Source organism: Drosophila miranda, chromosome 4, assembly GCF_003369915.1.
Source record: "Drosophila miranda strain MSH22 chromosome 4, D.miranda_PacBio2.1, whole genome shotgun sequence".
In the NCBI taxonomy this organism is placed as follows: Eukaryota; Metazoa; Arthropoda; class Insecta; order Diptera; family Drosophilidae; genus Drosophila; species Drosophila miranda.
In genome coordinates this window covers 24,760,004-24,781,302 of record NC_046677.1, presented here as the reverse complement: position 1 = coordinate 24,781,302, position 21,299 = coordinate 24,760,004, and the positions used below count along the sequence as shown (strand labels likewise).

General features: G+C 45.1%; 6 protein-coding genes across 6 annotated transcripts; 2 read left to right on the top strand and 4 right to left on the bottom strand.

The window, feature by feature from the left end:
- Positions 1–54: 54 nt before the first annotated feature.
- On the bottom strand, positions 55–898 carry LOC108161372 (basic helix-loop-helix transcription factor amos). Its single transcript, XM_017295619.2, has one exon. The coding sequence runs from the start codon at positions 849–851 to the stop codon at positions 231–233; it is 621 nt and encodes a 206-aa protein (XP_017151108.1). The 5' UTR covers positions 852–898; the 3' UTR covers positions 55–230.
- A 4,011-nt stretch (positions 899–4,909) lies between these two features.
- Positions 4,910–10,168, bottom strand: LOC108162482 (solute carrier family 12 member 9). The gene is made up of 7 exons (XM_017297232.2): positions 9,775–10,168; positions 9,523–9,657; positions 9,119–9,462; positions 6,721–7,994; positions 6,466–6,657; positions 6,215–6,394; positions 4,910–6,154 (listed from the first exon to the last, which is right to left on the bottom strand). Exons 1-7 carry the CDS (start codon positions 10,037–10,039, stop codon positions 5,719–5,721), a joined length of 2,826 nt encoding a protein of 941 aa, XP_017152721.1. The 5' UTR covers positions 10,040–10,168; the 3' UTR covers positions 4,910–5,718.
- Positions 10,169–10,525: 357 nt separating this feature from the next.
- LOC108162483 (probable ATP-dependent RNA helicase DDX23) lies at positions 10,526–13,303 on the top strand. Its single transcript, XM_017297233.2, has 2 exons — positions 10,526–10,779; positions 10,837–13,303. The coding sequence occupies exons 1-2, from the start codon at positions 10,595–10,597 to the stop codon at positions 13,196–13,198; spliced, it is 2,547 nt and encodes an 848-aa protein (XP_017152722.1). The 5' UTR covers positions 10,526–10,594; the 3' UTR covers positions 13,199–13,303.
- Positions 13,292–16,051, bottom strand: LOC108162484 (cysteine-rich protein 2-binding protein). Its single transcript, XM_017297234.2, has 5 exons — positions 15,579–16,051; positions 15,359–15,510; positions 15,113–15,296; positions 13,751–15,048; positions 13,292–13,683 (listed from the first exon to the last, which is right to left on the bottom strand). The coding sequence occupies exons 1-5, from the start codon at positions 15,983–15,985 to the stop codon at positions 13,328–13,330; spliced, it is 2,397 nt and encodes a 798-aa protein (XP_017152723.1). The 5' UTR covers positions 15,986–16,051; the 3' UTR covers positions 13,292–13,327.
- Positions 16,052–18,231: 2,180 nt separating this feature from the next.
- LOC108162701 (60S ribosomal protein L44) lies at positions 18,232–19,453 on the top strand. The gene is made up of 3 exons (XM_017297555.2): positions 18,232–18,323; positions 18,555–18,728; positions 19,225–19,453. Exons 1-3 carry the CDS (start codon positions 18,321–18,323, stop codon positions 19,360–19,362), a joined length of 315 nt encoding a protein of 104 aa, XP_017153044.1. The 5' UTR covers positions 18,232–18,320; the 3' UTR covers positions 19,363–19,453.
- On the bottom strand, positions 19,410–20,332 carry LOC108162700 (WASH complex subunit 3). Its single transcript, XM_017297554.2, has 3 exons — positions 20,164–20,332; positions 19,651–20,105; positions 19,410–19,586 (listed from the first exon to the last, which is right to left on the bottom strand). Exons 1-3 carry the CDS (start codon positions 20,206–20,208, stop codon positions 19,547–19,549), a joined length of 540 nt encoding a protein of 179 aa, XP_017153043.1. The 5' UTR covers positions 20,209–20,332; the 3' UTR covers positions 19,410–19,546.
- Positions 20,333–21,299: the final 967 nt, after the last annotated feature.

Below are 21,299 nucleotides of genomic sequence, written 5' to 3'. Positions count from 1 at the left end.
AAATTTCGAAAAATCCAAACTCCTTTAAAAACTGTACCTTCAAAGTCGTTTCAATTTTCAATTATTAATTTTTTATTAGCCAGCGCTCTAAAATTACAACTAAAATAAAAATAGTAAACGATCCTTAAAACTAACAGCCTTTATAAGTTTACACTAGGTTCAAATTGTTGCTACAACACCATCCCATCCCATTCCATTCCATCCGTAGAAGGACTTCCCGTGAAGAAAGTTCAATAGTCTCTTGAGAGCAGCGTGACCAGATCCCCGATATATGCCTGGGCCATTTGTAGCGTCTCGTATTTGGAGAGTCGTCGATCGTGTCCCAGAGATGGAACCACATCCCGCAGTTTGTCGAAGGCATCATTCAGGCTATTCATCCGACGGCGTTCCCGAGCATTGGCCGCCAAGCGACGCTTCTTAAGGACAGCCCCACTGCACACAGGAGACGATGAAGATGATGATGATGAGGAGGACAATGATGAGGAGATGGAAGTGGACAGCTTGCTTCCGTGTTGCTGATGCTGCTGCTTGGTCCAGTAATTGGAACTCCTTTGCTGGCATTTGCCCAAAGAATTCGCTTGATTCTGCTGATGCTGGTGCTCCTCGGCCTGGACAGAGAGCATGTGCTCTAGTCCCAGGACAGCAGGGGTGTCATAGTATAGCTGCTCCATGGAACAACTGTTGGTCTCATCCGAGAGACTGTCGCCGCTGCCACAGAGCTCCTGTTGGTACATGAACTGCTCCAACTGCTGAAAGGCATCCATGCCTTGAACTTGGACATGGGAATCCAAATCCGTCTGGGATTCGCTTGGGTAGTAGAACTGCTCGATCAGATCGTTGTTGGTCAACATGTTGAAGGCCGAAGGATAACTGAACAGACTGGGCTAGTCATACATCTTTATATAGCTGGGCAGAGTCGCTGGATCCGCTGCCCTTTTATGATTGGCTTAGGTTCTGGTTCAGGTAAACCTCCTGCTACCTGATTCGCTCTCCTGGCCTGATCCTCTTTTACCTGTAAGCAATCGGCAGAAAGCAGATCAGTCCCAGAGCCAGAGCGAGAGCCCGTGCCCCAAATTGGCTTGCGGTCAAAAACGTTTAATTGCCCCTCGTCTACCTCCGATCGGATCGGATCAGGTCTAGATGGACACTCCTCGAGTGGCCTTTGCCGCTGCTTTGTTTGACCTGTCATTTGGCTACCGTCCGGTAATCATACCTCTCTTTTGTAAACTGAAATTGACGTTTTATAGTCCAAACAATTGTTGCCAAGGTCAAAATGCCAGCGCAAAATGTACAGCAGCAGACAGTGAGATCAGAGCAGAGCAGAGCATGGCTCCCAATGTGGGAATTATTTCCATAATTTTCGCATCGATCGGCTCGGTCTGCTGCCACTCCACCCTATATATATATATATATGTATATATATATATCCACATCCATATCTCCAGCTCCATTGCATGTCTGTGGTCTAGTAAGTGGTCGTTCCGTTTTGGCTTTCCAGCAGAACAAAGAAAAAGAATTTCGATGTGCGATGTGCGGTTTGCAACTTTCGATTTTAGTCGATTGTACTTTTATTATTGGGTCAAACGTAAATATCTTGCAAGTGGCTGACTGGCTGGGGCTTTCGCTGGAGGCCTCGAGGTGATTTTTTCACATGAAAGGAGTTTGCGGGTAGGTGTCAAGAAGTTTTCGAGTCTGCCACAAAGTCTGTTCTGCAGAATGCGCAACCCGAGGGGACTGACACTTTTGGAGACATTTTAAAACAAATTTCACATCAGAAAAGTACTCAGAGAACTCTTTCATTTCATTTCATTTCATCATAGCATTAGTACGCGGGGATCACAAGGCAAGAACGCAAACCTCCTCCCACTCAACCGGTCAAGGGGATCTGCCGCCTGACGAACCGCCTAATAGACTAATATTCGAGGAAAATTAGACCTAAGCCGAACTAAAAGAACTAAGAATGCGTTCAACATACAAATACAATTGCTAATTACAAGAAAGGTATGTGATTATGAGTAATTTAAGAAGAGGAAGGGAATTAGTGGTGGAAATAATATGGTAGATAGAATTATAGTCCGAGCACAAGATCCTAAGCGGTTCATTTAAGGAATTAGTCGATCTAGAAAGAAAAAGGAACAACGGTATATATTTTCTAGAGGATCTAATAGAAATCCTGAAGCTTATGCGGCTCAAACCTTGATCATGTTGTGTACAAAAAATACAGCCAGCATTTTTCTACGATTAACTAAGGAACCAAGATCATCAACCAGTGTAATTCTCTTAAGAGAACCACCACATAGGGTGGGTTATAAAGAACCAACAGAGGGGCTAGATCGATACCCAATTTGTGTGGAAAATTGTATCGATCTCTGAAATGTTTTGTGTTTGAATTAAGTCTTTTAGATATATTCAGTCATGATTATTTTCCAAACCCATATTTTTTAATGAGCAACAACTACTAAGGCCTTTAGATCGCAGAGTGTATAGCCGGTACTCAAAAGGTACTCTACTCTTACCACATTTACCATTTAAATCGCTCTACTTTCCACACCGTAATCAGACCTCGAGTCAGTCCGGCTCAAGCCCACTTTCAAGTGGCCGCAGCGAAAGGTTAATTACCTCAGAGCCACAGATGCACTCCACCCATCAAAAGAGGAAAATCAATTCAAACAGTTCGCTGAATTTCTATAGAAAACGGCCAAAACAATTGGGCAAACACTGGCTGAAGAGAAGCGCCAGGCATGGCTAAATTGTACAAATGATGGACCAGTGCACGGACCCAGATATTTCACACAAATTGTCAAGAACAAAGCCGAGGGTGTGGGGGAGCTATGCCGACAAAAGGATCCGACGTTTGATCTTAACGCTGGCCACTGACCATGATGATGATCGCTGATGGATCTGATCGATTGACTTTGTCAAGAGTGCCACGCGACCGCAGCTTAGTAGCAGATCCCGGTTCCCGATCCCAATCCCAGCTCAAGCATTATGCTGCAATATTCGGGAGAAAGGTTCGCGGATAGTCTAAAGATCGTCAACGCCCATGAAGATCCAGATGATCCTGGCATTTCCTATTAGCATTTTGCGTGGACTACCTGAGAGGCATGCTCTTCTTTTCGGCTGTCAAAATAGCAACAATAGCTAGTAGTAAATGGTGGGCGGTTCTGGTTGAAAGTGGGAAACCTCTCTCTCTCTCTCTATCTCAAAGTCTATTCTTGGGCCAACAATAGGTCACCTGATGATAATCCTCTGGTCCGTCTGTTGGTTGCGTGTTTCATCTGGTTTGCTGTTCTTCTCTTCTCAGATTAATCGTTTTCGTTTTGCGGATTAGATGTTGGCGCTAAATTGCGAAAATACGATTAGAGGTGAGGTTCCAAAGTCAAGAGGAATTCCATGGGAAGTTGTTGATCCTTCTTTGTTATAGAATCCCAAGACAATGGAATCGATCTGTGCCTGCTTTTTTTCCATTGTATTACCTCATGGAGAACCCATTCCATAGATTTCTGAGCCAAATTACCATGTAATAATCTGGAATTATGAATTATTATATTCGACTATTTGTTTGTTTCCAAGTAAATTTTGTTGTGGTCACCCAGATGTGCATCCAGACTGCATGTCGGGACTGGGATTTAAAGAGTGGAGTGCTCTTTGGGAGTGGAGTGGTACTCGTATAGAGAAAGGTACATTTGTATGGTAATTTTCTTGGCTCAAAGCAGGCGACAATTTCAACAAAACTCATGCCATAACTTAGGTCCAGTCCTACCCCCGACTCCTGGGGGTAACCCTTAGACCCTCGGCCCCTAGGTATAACCAACAAAAAAAACTTGTCCGTTAGGCTGCCTCCCGATAGCGCCCCTGGAAAGTGTCAGGCAATTGCGTTCGTTTATGAGAATTTATTGACACTCGAGCGGTATCACGGGCTAACACAAACAGATCCTTGATCCTTGAAGGGCTGTGCGTGTGCGTGTGTGTGTGCAGGTAATCAGTGCAGGGGTGTGCCCCGCCGACCTTCCTTGATGAGTATCATAAATTGTCATCACATAAATAGTGCAACAACAGGATCGAGAGCGCATCGTGGTGACATTTATGACTCTATTGCCTCGACTGCTGTTGCGTGGCTCCTGCTGCTGGGGAATCAGTGTCCCATTTTACACGCGACGACCCAGATCCTATCCCATATCTTAATAACCATTTAATGGTAGCGGTAAACGATGCACAAACAAAGTTCAAAGCGGATAAGAACTGCCTTCTCCGAACGGAAAGTGTTAATGGATGCAGTGATAAGAGAGTGCGAGCTGGAAGTAAGCATGTTCCAAATATCGTTGCAAACTCCGTTCCATTGATGAAAACAAGAAAAAACACTCCACTCAAAATATGTGGAGATCAAATTGGACTATATGCAACGGAAGTGCTTATATGTCTTACAGAAATCGTGTTGGGAAAATAGAATAAATACCTATTTCGACACGATTTGATCAAATATGCAAAATTTATTATAGAAATATGTTCATTTCCCGCGAAAATTCCACCTATGCCAAAAGCCATGGAGTGTCTTGGAATAGAATGGAACAGCTTTACTGTGGAGTCAAACAGATCTGCGATAATCGAGGGTTTCGTTGGTTCGGGGGTCCCAATAAATAATCTTTGGAAAGCAGCCCACGCCTCGTTAATAAATATATTTTTGAATCTGAATAGTATAGCAGATAAGTGAATATTAAATACTCCTATAAGTACAACTAAATTGTTTCGATTTCTAAAATGTTTTCTGTTTGAATTAGCATTAACTCAGAGCCAAAGATCCCTTGGATCCCACTGCAAAACTACGAACAGTGCATCAGCTTTATAGCCCGCATACAACTGTGGCAGACGGAAAAAATATCACCAAAAATAACGATCACTCAATTATGTACATAAATAAATATAGCTAATATTTTATTTAGATTATTGGAAAGAACTGAATACATTGAACGCTATGATCGATAATAGTTTTGTAAAGCGGGGAAGGGAAAGGTGTGGGTAGTCTCACAGGTAAACGCTTTCAAAAAGTAGCACACACACGCACCCAAATACATTTATCTAAAATAACAATCCATCAAAGTCCCAAACGAACTGTGAGCACCCTTTCATTCCCTTCCCCATTTAGTAGTTATCACTAGGTGCATAATGAAATCTTTATGATTATAGCCACAATCTCGCGGCTGTGGCTCTCTAATACTTTTTTTTTTTGCCTTTCGCGTATCTATTTGTCATGTAGTAGTAGAAGTAGAATTAGTATTTGTATTAGATAGTATATAACTCTTGAATCACAAAAATGTTAATATCGGGGTGGGGTTCGATTAGGAGGTGGATGAATGCAGGTTAAAACATGATACGTCTTGTCATAAAATTATATATAGTTGGCTGATATGATGATTGATTTTGATTCTGATCTGTGTGTGTGATGTCTCATGTGTGCCAGGGTGCTAGATGAGCGAATACACTATGTTATACGATTGCTGCTAAAGCTTCAAGCCCACATAGGACACACACAATAAGTGATAAATCGCCAGCCGCATATCAGCGACAGTGACTGCCCAGAGACAGATCCAAGGACAGTTGGGAGGGGGGGTCGGGAGGGACAAGAGAACGGCAGCCGGCGTGTCGTCTAAATTGGTTCATTCCGGTTGCTTTGTTTATCACTTATGGAAATGCTTGGTATTCGCCAAGAGCCCAGAGAGCCTAGAGCGTTGTTGAGGTCACCGTACTGACGCCATGCACCAGAATTGTGGGCGGCAAATCGGCCGTCAGCTCCGTCAGCAGCTCCACATAGCTGGCACTGCGTTCCGCAAAATCTGTTGCCGAGAGCTTTGGTGGCGCTGCCAGATAGATGAACGATAGCGCCGTCTGATCCGAACGATCGCGTATAATTTGATTTGCCCTCTGCATATACAGGAGCGAGCGATTCATTGTCTCATCGCCATCGTCATCCTCCAGCAGGGCATTATCCGCCTGACCGGTGTACTGTTTGAGGGTTCGGGCATGACGTATGAAATCCGAGTCCCTACTCCATTCCTCAATCTCTATAATATCAGCTGTGATTCGGAGTTCTTTGAGGGACTGTTGCAGCTTCATCTTGGAGAAGATTTCCATTTGAGGGGCCTGGGTGTCAAAGGTGCTAAGGGAAATCGGAAAAAATGTTAGGAAAATTCTATTTGGGATTTATCAATGGACCTACCCCACAGTGCGCTCTTCATTTGTCTCGCACAAAAAGATTCTCACTCTAAGATGCTTCCATTTGGCCAGCATTATCACGGCCAGCTGCATCATGAACAGAGAGACCATATCAAAGGGATCACCAGATGTCGGATTGAATATATTTATGGGCCACACATCAATGTACTTAACATGCTTGCTTCTGCAGAATATGAAACAGAACAGATAAAATTCCATAAAATTCCGATAAATAATATGGCGTGTCGCCCTCACATGGCTATAAAGTTCTTATCCAAACGCTGAAAGTTCCTGCACAGGCACAGATTCTTCTTCATGCGCAGCGTATCGCACAGGATCTGGACGTATTCCTGCACCTGGAAATGCTTTGGATCACCATCGCGTCGTATGGGAAAGTTCTGTATATCGCCGCTGTTAAAGTCATCCGTTTTATAGGGGGAGGAACCGCTGTGAGAATGAAAAAACCAAAAATTGATAATCAACTCTCATTTCAGCATTATTTTCACTTACTTTTGGAAGAAATCTTTAGGTGCTTCGTTATCATAGAAGCCCAGAATAATCGTATTTGGTTTCATTGCACCAATTCCCGACAAACGAATCAAATGCTGCACGCCCTCGCGAATGCTGCGGCTCAGCGTGACCTCTGTGAAGGCCTTGACGCGCATGTGATCTAGGAATGACCACCACTGCTGATTCTCCTCCACATCCTCGACGCTCTTAAAGTCACCCACTTTCACATGGCCAATGATGTAGAGGCCGCTCTTCTTGAGATCGTTGACAAAATCGACCAAAGGGCAGCAGGAACGTGGCGAGGAAACCAGGAGAAGTATTTGCGGACGCCAGAACTTGACATGATCCTTGCGCGGATCCAGCATGAGCAGATACTTGCGCACCTGATGGAACATCAAGGCCTGAGAGATGGACCCCCACTGTGCTGCCTGAGTGGCCGGTGAAAAGAGATGCAAAGCAATGACCAAAATCAGGCACAGAATGATGCAGGAGGAGGCATAGATCGGATTGATCACAAACATCATGATGAGTGTGCCCAGCAGACCTACAAGACACGTGTGCCAGGTGAAGTACTTGAACAGAGGCCGGAAGTTTGGGGCACCCGTCAGCTCAATGCCCAAGCAGGCAAGATTGGTGGCCAGATACGAGAGCATGAACAGCACCGAGTTGATCTGCGCGATGATGTTGAAGGAGCCAATCAGCAGGATGCACTCCACCATTACCCAACTGACAGCAACGGCGGCAATCGGATTTCCCTTCCACGTTCCATGCAGCACAAAGTTCAGCAGCGAGCCAAACACCTGATCCTTGGACAGGGCCTCCAGAATTCGGCTAGATCCAATCAGGTTGCTCAGTCCCGTCGAAAAGGTGGCCGTCAGTATGCCAATAGCCGTGAATGGTGGCCAGACATTGACGGGCATCAGGAAGAGGTAGTTATTCCGCATCGTCACGCCCGGTGTGGTGCAGCTCATCAGGAACGAGAGGATGATGTACGAGACGAAGGTAAATGCCACCGCCGATAGTGTGCCCCAGGGAATGCTCTTGGCGGGATTCTTCAGCTCCCCAGACATGTTCGCACCAGCCATGATGCCCGTCACGCCGGAGAACAGCACACCGAAGGTGGTGGCGAAGTCCACCATCTTGTTGTTCGATGTATAATCGTGGCCATATTGCTCTCCCAGATTATCGCTCAGTGTGTTAGCACTCAGACCCGTATACGGTAGGAAGTGCGATGAAGTTTCATTATAATATGTATTTTGCAAGGGCACCGGTATCTGCAATCAGCAAAAACAAAAAACTATCTAGGTTATCGCAAAAATCAGCTAATTAATACTATATGTTCTACACATGTATGCACATTTATATATATGTATATATATATAATACATTTGTAATCAGTCCCGCTCATCATCACTCTCTGACTCACAAGAATCGTCATTTCACTTTGCCTAAACCCTTGGGTCTTATCGTAGTTCTGTGGGTTTTTAGATATGCATTTGAAAGGGGAATTGTTTAATACAGCAAAACCCACAAAAACTGACCGGAAAGATAAAAGCTGGCCAGAAAACGAGAAACGAGGAAACATGCGGACAAGTCGGTATATTGTTGCTTCTAACGATGTTTTAATGTGGGGAATTATGTGTATTTACAGAAAAATAATAGACTGGGAAGATAAAAGCCGAGGGAATGCAACAAAAGACTGGATTCCTTTCGATTTATGTTAGGGTAGATATATCTTTTGGTGAAAATGTGCTCTGTTCTTGAATAAACGGAATGGAGTGTTTTTCTATGATCTATTAATCGTTGGATCGCTATAACATACATATCTATAAGAAAAGGTACATGTTCCTTAAACGTTTGGGTTTCTTTTTGGGTAACTACCCCGGGGTACAGATCTTTTTGGGGGCTTGACACGACCTTTGACAGCCTCGCACCGCAAAATAATGCTTCATCTGTGGTGTTTTTCAGTATTTATCGCCATAATATAAGCAGAAAAAGAGTTCCCAAGAAGCTAGAGTTCTCCAAGAATGCATACATCAATTCTAAGGACCTGAGTTCCTATGCATATGTAAATTTATATGTATACTCCAGGAGCTTTTTCATACATTTGTGGAGAACTACTTGATGAATCATACTAGATTTCAATGTGTTTCTGCTGTGAAATATAATACAAATCTGCCAGAAACACACAGAAACAATCGAGGCGCTACTCTTTATCACACTTGGGATTTCTGCTACGAGTATGCCTTAAAATAAAATTTTAAATAAATGAGCCACATGAGCCATAGATAGCCTAGATATCGGCATAGCGTATACTCCGGGATTGATAAGCCTGACAGGGCTTTGGGTCAATGAGTGATGGTCGAAGGGGAGGGGGATGTGCTGGAAAAACACTTACCGTGTCATTGGTACCGCTCAGAGACAGGAAACTGATATACGTAGCAAGCAGGGAAATAGTCACCGTACCCAAAATAAGCACTGACGTTTTGGCAAAGAGTGCGGCACCCACTAGGCAGACCAGAAGCTGGCAGGTGTTGATGATGCTGCTGGTGAGGAAGCGCCACCAATCGCCGTCGGGCAGGGTGGCACCGTCACTGACAAAGTGTCCGCCCGGGCCAAAGTTATCCATGATGGCCTCGGTGCAGCCAGTGATGGCCATTGCCGAGCCGACGACATTCGCAAAGAAGAACAGGGTGCCAATGGAACCACCAAATTCTACGCCCAGAGTGCGACTGATCATGACTGGAAAAGGTTTATCATTAGATATAAAATCTACTATAGAAGAACATTTATATGACTCACAGTAGACGCCTCCACCTTCAATCGCTCCATTGGTAGAGATGGCGCAGACAGACGCCACCGTAAACAGAAGTATCCCATAGGCTATGAGGAACTGCAGCAGAGTTATGTACAAGCCCGCATTGCCGACAATGTAGCCTAATTCGATTACACACAGAGAGAGAAAGTCAGCCACAGATATAGAATCAAAAGTTCAATGGACCGAGACAACAAGTGTCTGTCGGTCCATGACGTCACCAAGAAAACAGCACGTACCAACACGTATAAACACCAATGCGCTAAACATCGACAGGGCCACCGGACTGAAGACCCCAGCAAAGGTGCCCAGTGTCCGGCCACTCCGTTCCGGATTCTGCATCCCAAACTCCACATAGCCATCGCCAGATTGCGGCGTTTGCGGGCGAGTGGTGTCCGAGTTGTTACCACCGAAAAGGGAACCGAAGCTTCGGAACACACTGCCAGCGCTGCCGTTGCGCGGCGCGGCAATGGGAGCCGTTTCCTGATCCGTGTTGCTGCTCATCACGGCCGAAGGTTGAGTAGCGCGTAGCTCCAGAACGGAAAACACGATAAAATTGCTAGCAAACCAATAATAATTTCTATCTTTGTGTGCAATCGCCTTTGTTTACTGTATGCGTGCTTCGATATGTGCAAGCAGGGCTGCAGGAGCAATCGATACGAGATCACGGCCTTATGACATTAGGCGTTGCTAACTTTGCTGCGAAGGGAGAGTATCGATGTTTTTGATACTATCGAGCTAAGTATCTGTCGCTTCTCAAAATTTTGTAAATTTTCAGAGAAGATGAAGACGATTCCTGGTGATGGGAGTTGGCCAGGTGAACTCTAATTGGAACGGAGGGCAGCACCCAACTCCCATCACCCCTTCCATGGGAGGGGGTGGGGTGAGACGGATCTTTTGCCTTGGGCTGATCATACTTATTGTAAGTAGTAGCGCCTTACGATGATTAATTTGGCCCGATACTATCCATAGTATCGATTTTTTAAATCATTCCATTCAAAACTATCGAGTGGCGCCTCAGCTGTTCGGGTCAAAAAAGTTGAATTTCACGAATTTAACATGGTAAATGATAAAAAGCGTCGCTCGCGGTCGCGGGAACGCTTCAGGGACGAGCGTCAGCAACAGGGAGTTGGCCAAAGGGATAGGGAGCGTGAGAGAGAACGACCACGGGAAAGGGAGCCGCAACGTGGAGAGAGGCCAAACGATAGGGAGAGGGACAGACGCCAGCGCCGTTCTCGTTCCCGGTAAGTTTTAATTGCCTTAATTCATTAATGATACATACTAATAAGCTTCTTTTACAGTGAGGATCGCATCAGACGTCGGTCACCAGATCGCCAGAGGCCCAGGGATAACAATGGCCCAGAGCGTTTACGTGAACGCGGTGGTCCAGGAGGAGGGCGCACGGGAGAACCGGAAAAGAGAGTCAAACTGGATTCGAGCGCCAGTTCCGGAAAACCTGATGGTAAAGAGGATGAGGAAATGCCAGATGAGAAGCAAGAACACAAGCTAAAGAAGGAACCGCTCTCCCTGGAAGAGTTACTGGACAAAAAGAAGCGCGAGGAGGAGGCACGTGCCAAGCCGGTCTTCCTCACCAAGGAGCAGCGTGCCGCAGAGGCCATCAAGCGTCGCCAGGAGGAGGTGGAGCGTCTACGCGCCGCTCAAGATGCAGCCCGAGAGCAAATGGCAGCTCCCAGAGAAATAAACATGTCCATAGCCACCGCCCCAGCAACGGCACCTCCATCGGCGCCAATGCCGCCGCCTCCCTCGAGGCCAGAGAGACGTGAGCGTGGCACCAGAGGCGACAGGGGTGGTGGTGGTAGTAATAATAATAACGGCGGTAATCATGGCGGCGATGGCGGTGGAGGAGGCGATCGCGGTGGTGATAGGGATCGGGATAACAAACGGGCCGAAGATCTCACCCACAAGGACAAGGAAAAGGAGCTGGAGGCCATTCGGGAGCGATATTTGGGTATCGTGAAGAAGAAGCGACGAGTGAGGCGTCTCAACGATCGCAAATTCGTCTTCGACTGGGATGCTGGCGAGGACACATCCATTGATTACAATAATCTGTACAAGGAGCGTCACCATGTGCAGTTCTTTGGTCGCGGCAACGTAGCCGGCATCGACATCAAAGAACAGAAGCGCACCCAGAGCCAATTCTATGGGGACCTGCTGGAGAAGCGTCGCACAGAGGCCGAGAAGGAGCAGGAGAAGGTGCGCTTGAAGAAGATGAAACGGAAGGAGGAGAAGCAAAAGTGGGACGATCGCCACTGGTCCGAGAAGGACAACGACGAGATGACTGAGCGCGATTGGCGCATCTTCCGTGAGGATTACAATATAACCATCAAGGGTGGCAGGATACCCAATCCCATACGGAGCTGGAACGAGTCCGGCTTCCCGCCGGAGATCATCGACATTATCGATAAGGTCGGCTACAAGGAGCCCACGCCCATTCAGCGCCAGGCCATACCCATTGGCCTGCAGAATCGTGACATTATTGGCGTGGCCGAGACGGGTTCGGGAAAGACGTTGGCCTTCCTGATTCCCCTGCTCTCATGGATTCAGTCTTTGCCCAAGATTGAGCGTCTGGAGGATGTGGATCAGGGCCCGTATGCCATCATCATGGCACCCACCCGTGAGTTGGCCCAACAGATTGAGGAGGAGACGATCAAGTTCGGCCAGCCCCTGGGCATACGTACTGTGGTCGTGGTGGGCGGTTTGTCCCGTGAGGAGCAGGGCTTCCGCCTGCGTCTGGGCTGTGAGATTGTCATCGCCACACCGGGTCGTCTCATAGATGTGCTGGAGAATCGCTACCTAGTGCTGAATCAATGCACATACATTGTCCTCGACGAGGCAGATCGTATGATTGACATGGGCTTCGAACCCGATGTCCAGAAGATCCTCGAGTACATGCCCGTGACCAATCTCAAACCGGACACCGAAGAGGCCGAGGATGAGAACAAACTTATGGAGAACTTCTACACGAAGAAGAAGTACCGCCAAACCGTGATGTTCACGGCAACGATGCCGCCGGCGGTGGAGCGTCTGGCCCGATCCTATCTGCGACGCCCATCCACCGTGTACATTGGTTCCATGGGCAAGCCAACGGAGCGCACAGAACAGATCGTGTACATGATGGGCGAGAACGACAAGCGCAAGAAACTCATGGAGATCCTGTCGCGCAAGATCGATCCGCCAGTCATTATTTTCGTCAACCAGAAGAAGGGCGCCGATGTGCTGGCCAAGGGCCTGGAGAAGCTCGGCTACAATTCGTGCACACTTCACGGCGGCAAGGGCCAGGAGCAGCGAGAGTACGCTTTGGCGGCCCTCAAGTCGGGCGCCAAGGACATACTGGTGGCCACCGATGTGGCTGGTCGTGGTATCGACATCAAGGACGTCTCCCTGGTTATCAACTACGACATGGCCAAGTCCATCGAGGACTATACACATCGTATCGGTCGTACGGGTCGCGCTGGCAAGACTGGTTGTGCCATCTCCTTTGTCACCAAGGACGACAGCGGTCTCTTCTACGACCTCAAGCAGTGCGTCACGGCCAGTCCGGTGTCCACATGCCCACCCGAACTGACAAATCATCCGGAGGCACAGCACAAGCCCGGCACCGTAGTCACCAAGAAGCGCAGGGAGGAGAAAATATTCGCCTAAGATTCTCTTTCAATTTTCGTGTGAAAATAAAATTATGATAAAACTATCCAATAAAGCGAGCGACATAAGGATCTGTTTCCAGGGATCCCACCATTTCCATTTTAACTTCGCTGACTCTTTATTTCTCCATCATCTCAGCAAACGAAGGAACAAGGCGTTCCTGCTTTGCTTTGAGTCCATTGGCAAATACTTGTCATAGAAGTCTACGATGATTTCCTCAATCTTGAAGCCAAACTTCTGGTACAACATCACCGCCGAATTGCTGGCGGACACATGCAGTGTGATATCCTTGGACATGCAGGTCTGTATGAGATGGTAGAGCATGAAACTGGCTATGCCACTGCGCTGCCAATTCGGACGCACGGCCATGAACGAGATGTACGCCTCGTTGTAGCCCACGTCGGGGACGAGGAAGCCACAGCCAATGACCAACTTCTTGTAGAGGGCCACCACACTGTAGTCCGGATAGCTGAGGCATTCGCTTACTGCAAGACAAATGAAACAATTAGAGCATTTTTTTGATTGACCATTAAATCTGATCTGCAATCTAACCATCAATGTTCGGCCAGAAGGCACTCTGAAGCAGGGCATTCACCGCCGGTATATGCTGCGGCCTCACGTAGCAAAAGTCTATGGGCGATCGGGTGGGATGGCAGCGATTCACGCGATGCTGCAGCTCGCACATAAGCTTCAGCCAAGGCGGGCCCATCGTCTCGCTGCGAAAGATGAAGGGATGCAAGACCCGCTGCGAGTACGGCGATTCGAACATTTCATACTGAGTGGAGCCCGTAATGCGAGCATAGAACGAGCTCTTGGGATTCTGTTGGGAGTGGGCCAGCAGCTGATAGCGATCCAGAATTTGTGCCTGCTGTTCGCCATGCATCTGACGCCGTGCCCTGGCCGTGGGATCAATGTGCTCGTCCAGGTTGAAGATGAGCCTGTTGTGCTCTCGCTTCCATTTGCGCAGGCACAGCTTGCGATACAGGCGACGCACAAAGGCTGGGATGCTCAATTGGCACTGCTGCTCCAGCGAGAAGATCTTGTGCAGCCGCTGATACACCTTCTGCTCCTCGTAAACGCTCATCAGGGTTAGATTCTCGCTGGGTATGACCACATCATCCGCCTCTTGGGGTCTCTCCTGCAGCCAGGGCCAATTACGGCGCGGCTGTCGGATGAAACCGCTCGGCTTGCAGTGCCCTATCAGTGGGGCTTTAGTTTGCAATGCCTCTTCGGAGATCTCTTCCATTTCCTCTTCCATGGGTTCCTGCTTGATTTTCTGGCTTTGTTCGCGGGGCTGATAATTGGTGATTTCCACTATTCGCGGCTGATGGCTAGAGGTAGCTTCCATCTCCTCCAACGCGATTTCTTTTTGGTCTTCGGTTTGATCTTCCTCGCTCTCTGCGCTGGCCTCATCTGCTGGTAAATCCGCGGCCGTCGTCTCTGCCATCTCCTCTTTGATGTTGGGTCCGTGCTTCATTTCTTCGCTGGTGTCCGGAATGCCAAAGTTTGTGTCCATGTCGAATAGACCACCACTGGGCGAGGGAGACTCCAGCAATGCTTCCGTCATAAAGAAATCTGTTTTTCCCGCTCCAATCAGGGGTGGTGGCATTATGACGGGTAAGCTGCTGAACATGCCGAGTTCGTCGCCACCAAAGCTCTCGGCTAAAAAGTCCATAAGGCTGGCCTGCACACTGCTGAGTGGCTGGGGTGATTTAACCTCCTCTTCCTCCTTTACTGTCATGGACACACGCGCCTGAGGCACTGGTATGGTGGGAGGAAGCGGTGGTTCCTCTGGGATTACAGTGGCCACAGGAGGTGGTGGCTGCCTGGGTTGTCGTCCCATATAAGGACTAAAAGTGGAAGAGTTTCGTTACACATGACGATCTGTACCTATGTTGTTGGTTCAAGCCTTACATAGTACGGGCACAGCCTTCGCTGCAAGGTGTAGAAACCTCGGCTACAGCAGGAATCTTTACATTCTCTTCGACGATGGGTGCACTATGATCAATCACATCCACCTCACTATCACTATTTTCATAACCGGCAAGGGAAGGTTTGTCAAATCGCATCGCCACGCGTTGTTCCAGCGTTTTCTCATCTGCATAAATGTAGATGGAAACATGTATTCCAAACCGAAAGAAATTCAAAATCTAAACTCACATTCTCGTTTCGTGCTTCTGGGTGTTTGGTTTGATTTGGCCAGCTTCCACCAGCCTGTCTCATTGAACTGTTCCATGGCCGAAATGAAGTATTTTGGGCTATTGTGTGAGAGAGTACCCGAGACGGAGCCAGTCCACTTCTTGCGACGGCGACTAGAAGAAGGTTTGTTAAGAGTCTAGTCTCCTTGTCATGAACTTGATTACTCCACTCCACCACTCACGCATTCGGGCCGAATATGTAGTTCCAGTTGCGTTCCACAAAACTGATGATGTGTGTGCTCCAGTGGAAGAACCCATGATGACCCAGACCCTTCTGTTTGTGCGACAGATTGTAAAGGGTCAGTGTCAGCACCATCAGCCAGGGCATCTTCTGACGCACACACTGCTCTTTCACATCATTGTGTGTATAGGGCTCTCCTTTCTGTTTCAGCTGCTCCTCCGCGCACGTTGCACATGTGAAGTCAAAGAAAATATCACCCAAAAAATCACCAGGAGTACTCGTGTGCAGACACTTGATGTGCACCAGTTCATCGCAATGCTCGCACTGCAGGTAGTTGTCATCGTCGATCCTTAGCTGGCAATACATGCAGTTGGCATCGACCTTTTCGCTTTCATTTGATTGTTCCATACTGTTTAAAGTAAAAAACAATTCAAAAAAAAGTAAACAACTTGATGATGGTACTATCGATACTATCGATGCTTGCAAAATAAACCGACCATCGACTGTTTTGGTCGATAGTATCGAAAATTGCTTAAGAAATGTTGAATGTTGTGCGCTCACAATAGTGAATGGTTCTTTTTTCGTTCGTTCATGAACCACCCATCCAACACTGATTCCTTCTATGATCAATCTATTAAATTTCATTTTCAAAGGTATATAGAAATCCAATACAAGCAAGTATTTAGAATAGGCCAATCAAGTAGGAAATAGATTCACTAATCGTATTTAATTATGTGGGCATGGCTAAATGTTTAATGTAGCTAGTAATATTCGACGGAAGATCAAAATTTGAATATGTAAAATATAATTTGAATTCGTCAGTATATTTACGGTATATGTATTTCAAAAGAGACGGTATATTTCGGTATACTTCTGAGGGTCGGACCGTATACCTTATCGGATTTTCTTATTTTCTTGCCACCACGTCTAGCTCACACACCTCGCAATTTTTATACTTTTCATAGTATTTTCTAGTATTTGTCAGTATATTTTAAGACGTGTTATGGACTCACCCTCTTGTCCAATGCACCAATGTAGAAACCGTGTAGAAATGCCACTTAGAGCCATGTCCCAGGCCACATCGAATACTAATTCGTGATCAGAATCGGATTCCTGACTGCCTTCAAAATCTCAATTTTTTCAAAAATTTCGGAAAAAAAGGGATGTCAAAAAGTGGATAACGGAGGTTATCACACATTTCCCCTTCAGTTGTCGCCTTTGAAATTACATAAATATGTAGTTAATATGTAGCAACTGTAGCGTAGTTACCATGTATGGAAATTAATTGAGTGGACATTTTTGTTGACCGGTTTTGCTTAAACCTTATTTCATAAACAAACCAATAAAGTTGAGAACTTAAAGATAACCAGTCTTGTAGGAAATTGATATTATAATCGGATAAAACTATCAGTTTAGACCCTCAGGTCTTAGGTAGCTAGTTATATTCCACGGAATATCCAAAACGAGTAATGTGATGCAACTTGAATACAAATAATTCGCCAGTATATTTGCGGTATATTTTGAAATTTGTGACGTATATTTTATCGATAAGTCCGCGGTCACAGTGACTGATTCCTTCTAGCGGTGGAGAGCTATCGATAGTAGGCGCCATCGATAGTGAACGATAGTATTTTCCAAACCATCGATATTGGTCGATAGTACGATCGATAGTGGTCGATAGTCGTAATACAAATGAGTGTTTTTAAAAGTGTGAAAAGACGGTTGATTCGATGCTAAAAGCATTATTACAATTCTAAATGCAATATGCGGTCCAACTAGAAGCTAAAAATAATAAAAGTTAAAAAACTCTGTACATTGTTCATATATTTGAATTATGAATATATATTTAAATTTTTGTATATCTTGGATTCTGTTGTATGTTTTCTATTGTAACCAAAGATTTTTATTGAAAAACAGCAGAACGTTTACATTTTCTTCCTTGAGCCTTGTTCGTCTATCAGAGACAATTGCCCTGCCTTGCGAAAAACCCTTTCCGACTCCACAGAAGTAGCTGGGATGCATAAATATTTAAATATCAATGATTTTAGTTTGTTTTGGTGTAATTATTATAAAATCTTAATATTAAGTGTCGAATATTTTATATATTATTATTACCTTAATCCATAAGAGAGGATCCATTTCTTGGGGGGCAAGGTCTCTCTCCAGATACTGCCTTTTGATTATGATCGCATCCGATCGCACAGTCCTTTTCTTACTAATGGATCGTTGGTCCAAAAAATCAAAAAATTAGTCCTCTGTTGTAGTGTTTGCTTCAACATCCAAGTTAACAGGGTTTTCATCATTATTATCCAAATTGACCAATTCATTTTCAAGAAAGACTGAAGCTTGTTCAGCATTTGAGTTTAGCTGAAATCCATCTTTCTTGAAGCGCGGATCATAATATCATGGCCATCCTAGTTACAGTCCGTTGCTCATATGTAGATAGGCGTTTTTTGATCGACTCCAATAAAGCATTTTTCATATTTTCCCCTACTTCAGTTTTTAACTGTGGTGAAAGATTTTCGACTTGACGATAAAGTCCATATGCCAATGGTATTATCAATGAAATTGTCACATATTTCCCACCCACACAAATTTTCTTTGCTGATGGGTAAACCATACTATCAACCACTATCGCCCACTATCGAAACATTGAACCATCGATAGTTTAGTAGCGCGATAGTAGTGCCATCGATAGTTCTCCACCTCTAATTCCTTCTTTTGGAACTTCGTATATGTCAAGATGGTATGTGTTTAAATTGGCTTTAAAAAATCGCCAAACATCCGCGTTAATTATTGTTGAAACCATGTAGAAGTATTGAATTCTTGCAAAGTGCAACATTTATTACCCTTTGTGGGTAATATTGTGTTTTGTGTTGTGCGTTGAGTGCGTTCTATTTGATTTTGAAAAATTTGTGTTTGCTTTGCTTGCATTGCCGGAAATCTAATATGCTATGTTCTGTGTCCCCCTCACCAGGTGAATGTACCAAAACAACGCCGCACCTTCTGCAAAAAGTGCAAGGTCCACAAGCTGCACAAAGTGACGCAGTACAAGAAGTCCAAGGAGCGCAAGGGTGCTCAGGGCCGAAGGCGTTACGACAGGAAACAGCAGGGTTTCGGTGGCCAGACCAAGCCCATCTTCAGGAAGAAGGTGAGACTCGCTTCTCTAATAGAAAATCGAAATTAGTTTGCACTTCCAGTAGACCTAAATCGCTGCGCTCATGGAGCATTCGGCTTTTTGGTGGGACATATGGTGCCAAAGCAAAATGTGGTGGTTGCACCGAGTGCGGCCTTAAAGGCAGCGTTATGTCGTCCTTAATATGACCATAACCGCCCCACCTGCAACTCCAGACAATATTAATCAATGTAATTCATTTTCGTGGGTCTCTCTCTTTACACTTTATCTGTTGTTCATCGACATTCGCACTTCCAGTAGACCTAAATCGCTGCGCTCATGGAGCATTCGGCTATTTGGTGGGACATATGGTGCCAAATAAAAATGTGGTGGCTGCACCGAGTGCGGCCTTAAAGGCAGCGTTATGTCGTCCTGAATTTGACCATAACCGCCCCACCTGTAGCTCCAAACAATTTTAAATAGTTGCAACTCGAGCGTTTCCATTGCTAACGTGTTTTTTTCTCATTTGCAGGCTAAGACCACCAAGAAGATTGTGCTGCGTATGGAATGCACTGAGTGCAAGTACCGCAAGCAGACTCCTCTGAAGCGTTGCAAGCACTTCGAGTTGGGTGGTGACAAGAAGCGCAAGGGACAGATGATCCAGTTCTAGGCACCCACCCATACGTTTTCTATATCGAAGTGTTTTAAGTTGTTTTCTGCACCGCGCTTATGTGGCGGCAAATAAAACAAATTAAATTGTAGACGTAAGCTTTAGAAAAATTTTTAATTTACAAATGTAGCAATAATTGCTATATCACAAAGCGTCCTGTGCTGCTGGTTCTTCAGTTCTCTGTCTACTCACGGACACCATCTTCCAGAATTCGATCGGGTGTACTGAAATATAGCGGATTGAAAATGATTCGAATCAATATAAGCTAACAAGGCTATTCATACGCACTCCAGGAGCTGTGAATCCAAGCCTTCGGATTTCATTTTCTGCTTGACAGCCTGTGCCGGCACTCCAAAATGTAGCATTTTGAAGAATTTCCTATAACGAATATCCTCGCAGGTCCGCACCCCCGCCAGCTCGGGCTCCTGCTCAGTTTCCGGCTCCAGCTCGGGCTCAGGAACAGGCGGTTCTTCGACGGCAGGCGTTGGGGCTTCATCAATCTCGGTAGTGGCTGGCAGGGGTTTTGCTGGACTGTTTGTGTCACCGATAATTTCGCTGTCGGTGGGAATGGATGCCAGCTTTGCTTCCAAAATTACCAAAGAAGCCTCCGTCTTTTGTAATTGCCTCTCCATTTCAACAAACTTCGTTTCACAGCCCAAAGCAAACTCATTGAGAAAGGTGCAGGTGCTGATTAGGAAGTGGTTGACAAACGCCAGTATCCGTTTTTGGTTAAGAGGCGGTATCTGAAATAATAGTCAAATTACAAGACGGATGCCATTGCCATTGAAGATACCTTCTTACCTTCGTTTTATCCACATCGCCTGTAATCGTTGCATTTGCATCCATTTTATTTAAGAAATTTTTTTATTTTATTATATAGAGATGGCAAGCTGCCGATGAAAATATCGATAATTTTGTTTTCGATGGTTGAAATTGGCCAATTGTCTGAGCATCACTCGTGTGGCGGTGCTAATCGAAAACAGTGCTGTTTGAAATATTGGTTTTAAATATTTTATTTATTCGCTTTATTGTATCTTAACATGAAATGTGTGAATCTGTTATGGTATTTCATTGATTATTTCGATTTATTATAAAAGTATTGTTTATTCAATTAATATTTATTTTTTCCTTTCTCTGTATTATTTGTTGTTCTTAGTTTTCTGTTTTTTTTTTTTACTTTATATGTCTGTATAAACTTATGTGCTGGGGTTATTCCTTTGGGACCTGCAAATCTACAATGAACTCTTTAATTACGACTTAGTTAGGGGTAATGCTAATCATCATTATCATGTTCTCCTCGTCAGTTTCCCAGGCTTACTCAGGCTTAATCATAAGTCGAATGGTACATTCGCAATCTTTAATTTTTTTTGTTGCAATTTTCTTGCGTCTCTTTCTGTCATGAAAAAGAATTATATGTATGTATTTGTTTTACATAATTATAGTGGATCTCCCTTGCTATTTTTTATTTTTTTTTACTCTGTAGAACGAAACGCATGCGTGTTGCTGGTGATTTCTTTTTACGGTGTTTTTGTCTTTTTACGGCAGTGGATTTGTAAACGGTTTTGTTCGAATTAAAAATAGACATTTATGTTGTGCGATATATATTTGCCTTATTGGTTGTTTCACAAAATTCAAATCAAATCATAAGGCTGCCAGCAGCGAAGTCTCTTTCAAAAAATTAAAAAGGCAAAACATAGTCTTGAATGTACGAATACGAATGAAAATTTTGTTTGTCGGTTTTTCGGTGCTTCTAATTTTGTTTTCGTTTCTGAAATTTGGACGTTGTAAACGAGAGCCAGCTGGTTCTACAACGTTTTCATCTAATGATTGGTTTTTATTTTGTTGCATGAAGGATCTTTGGGTGTGGATCGTGGATATCAAAAGGCAAGTCACACACGGGCTTTCATTTTGTAAAACTTTATTTTAAAATAAAAATA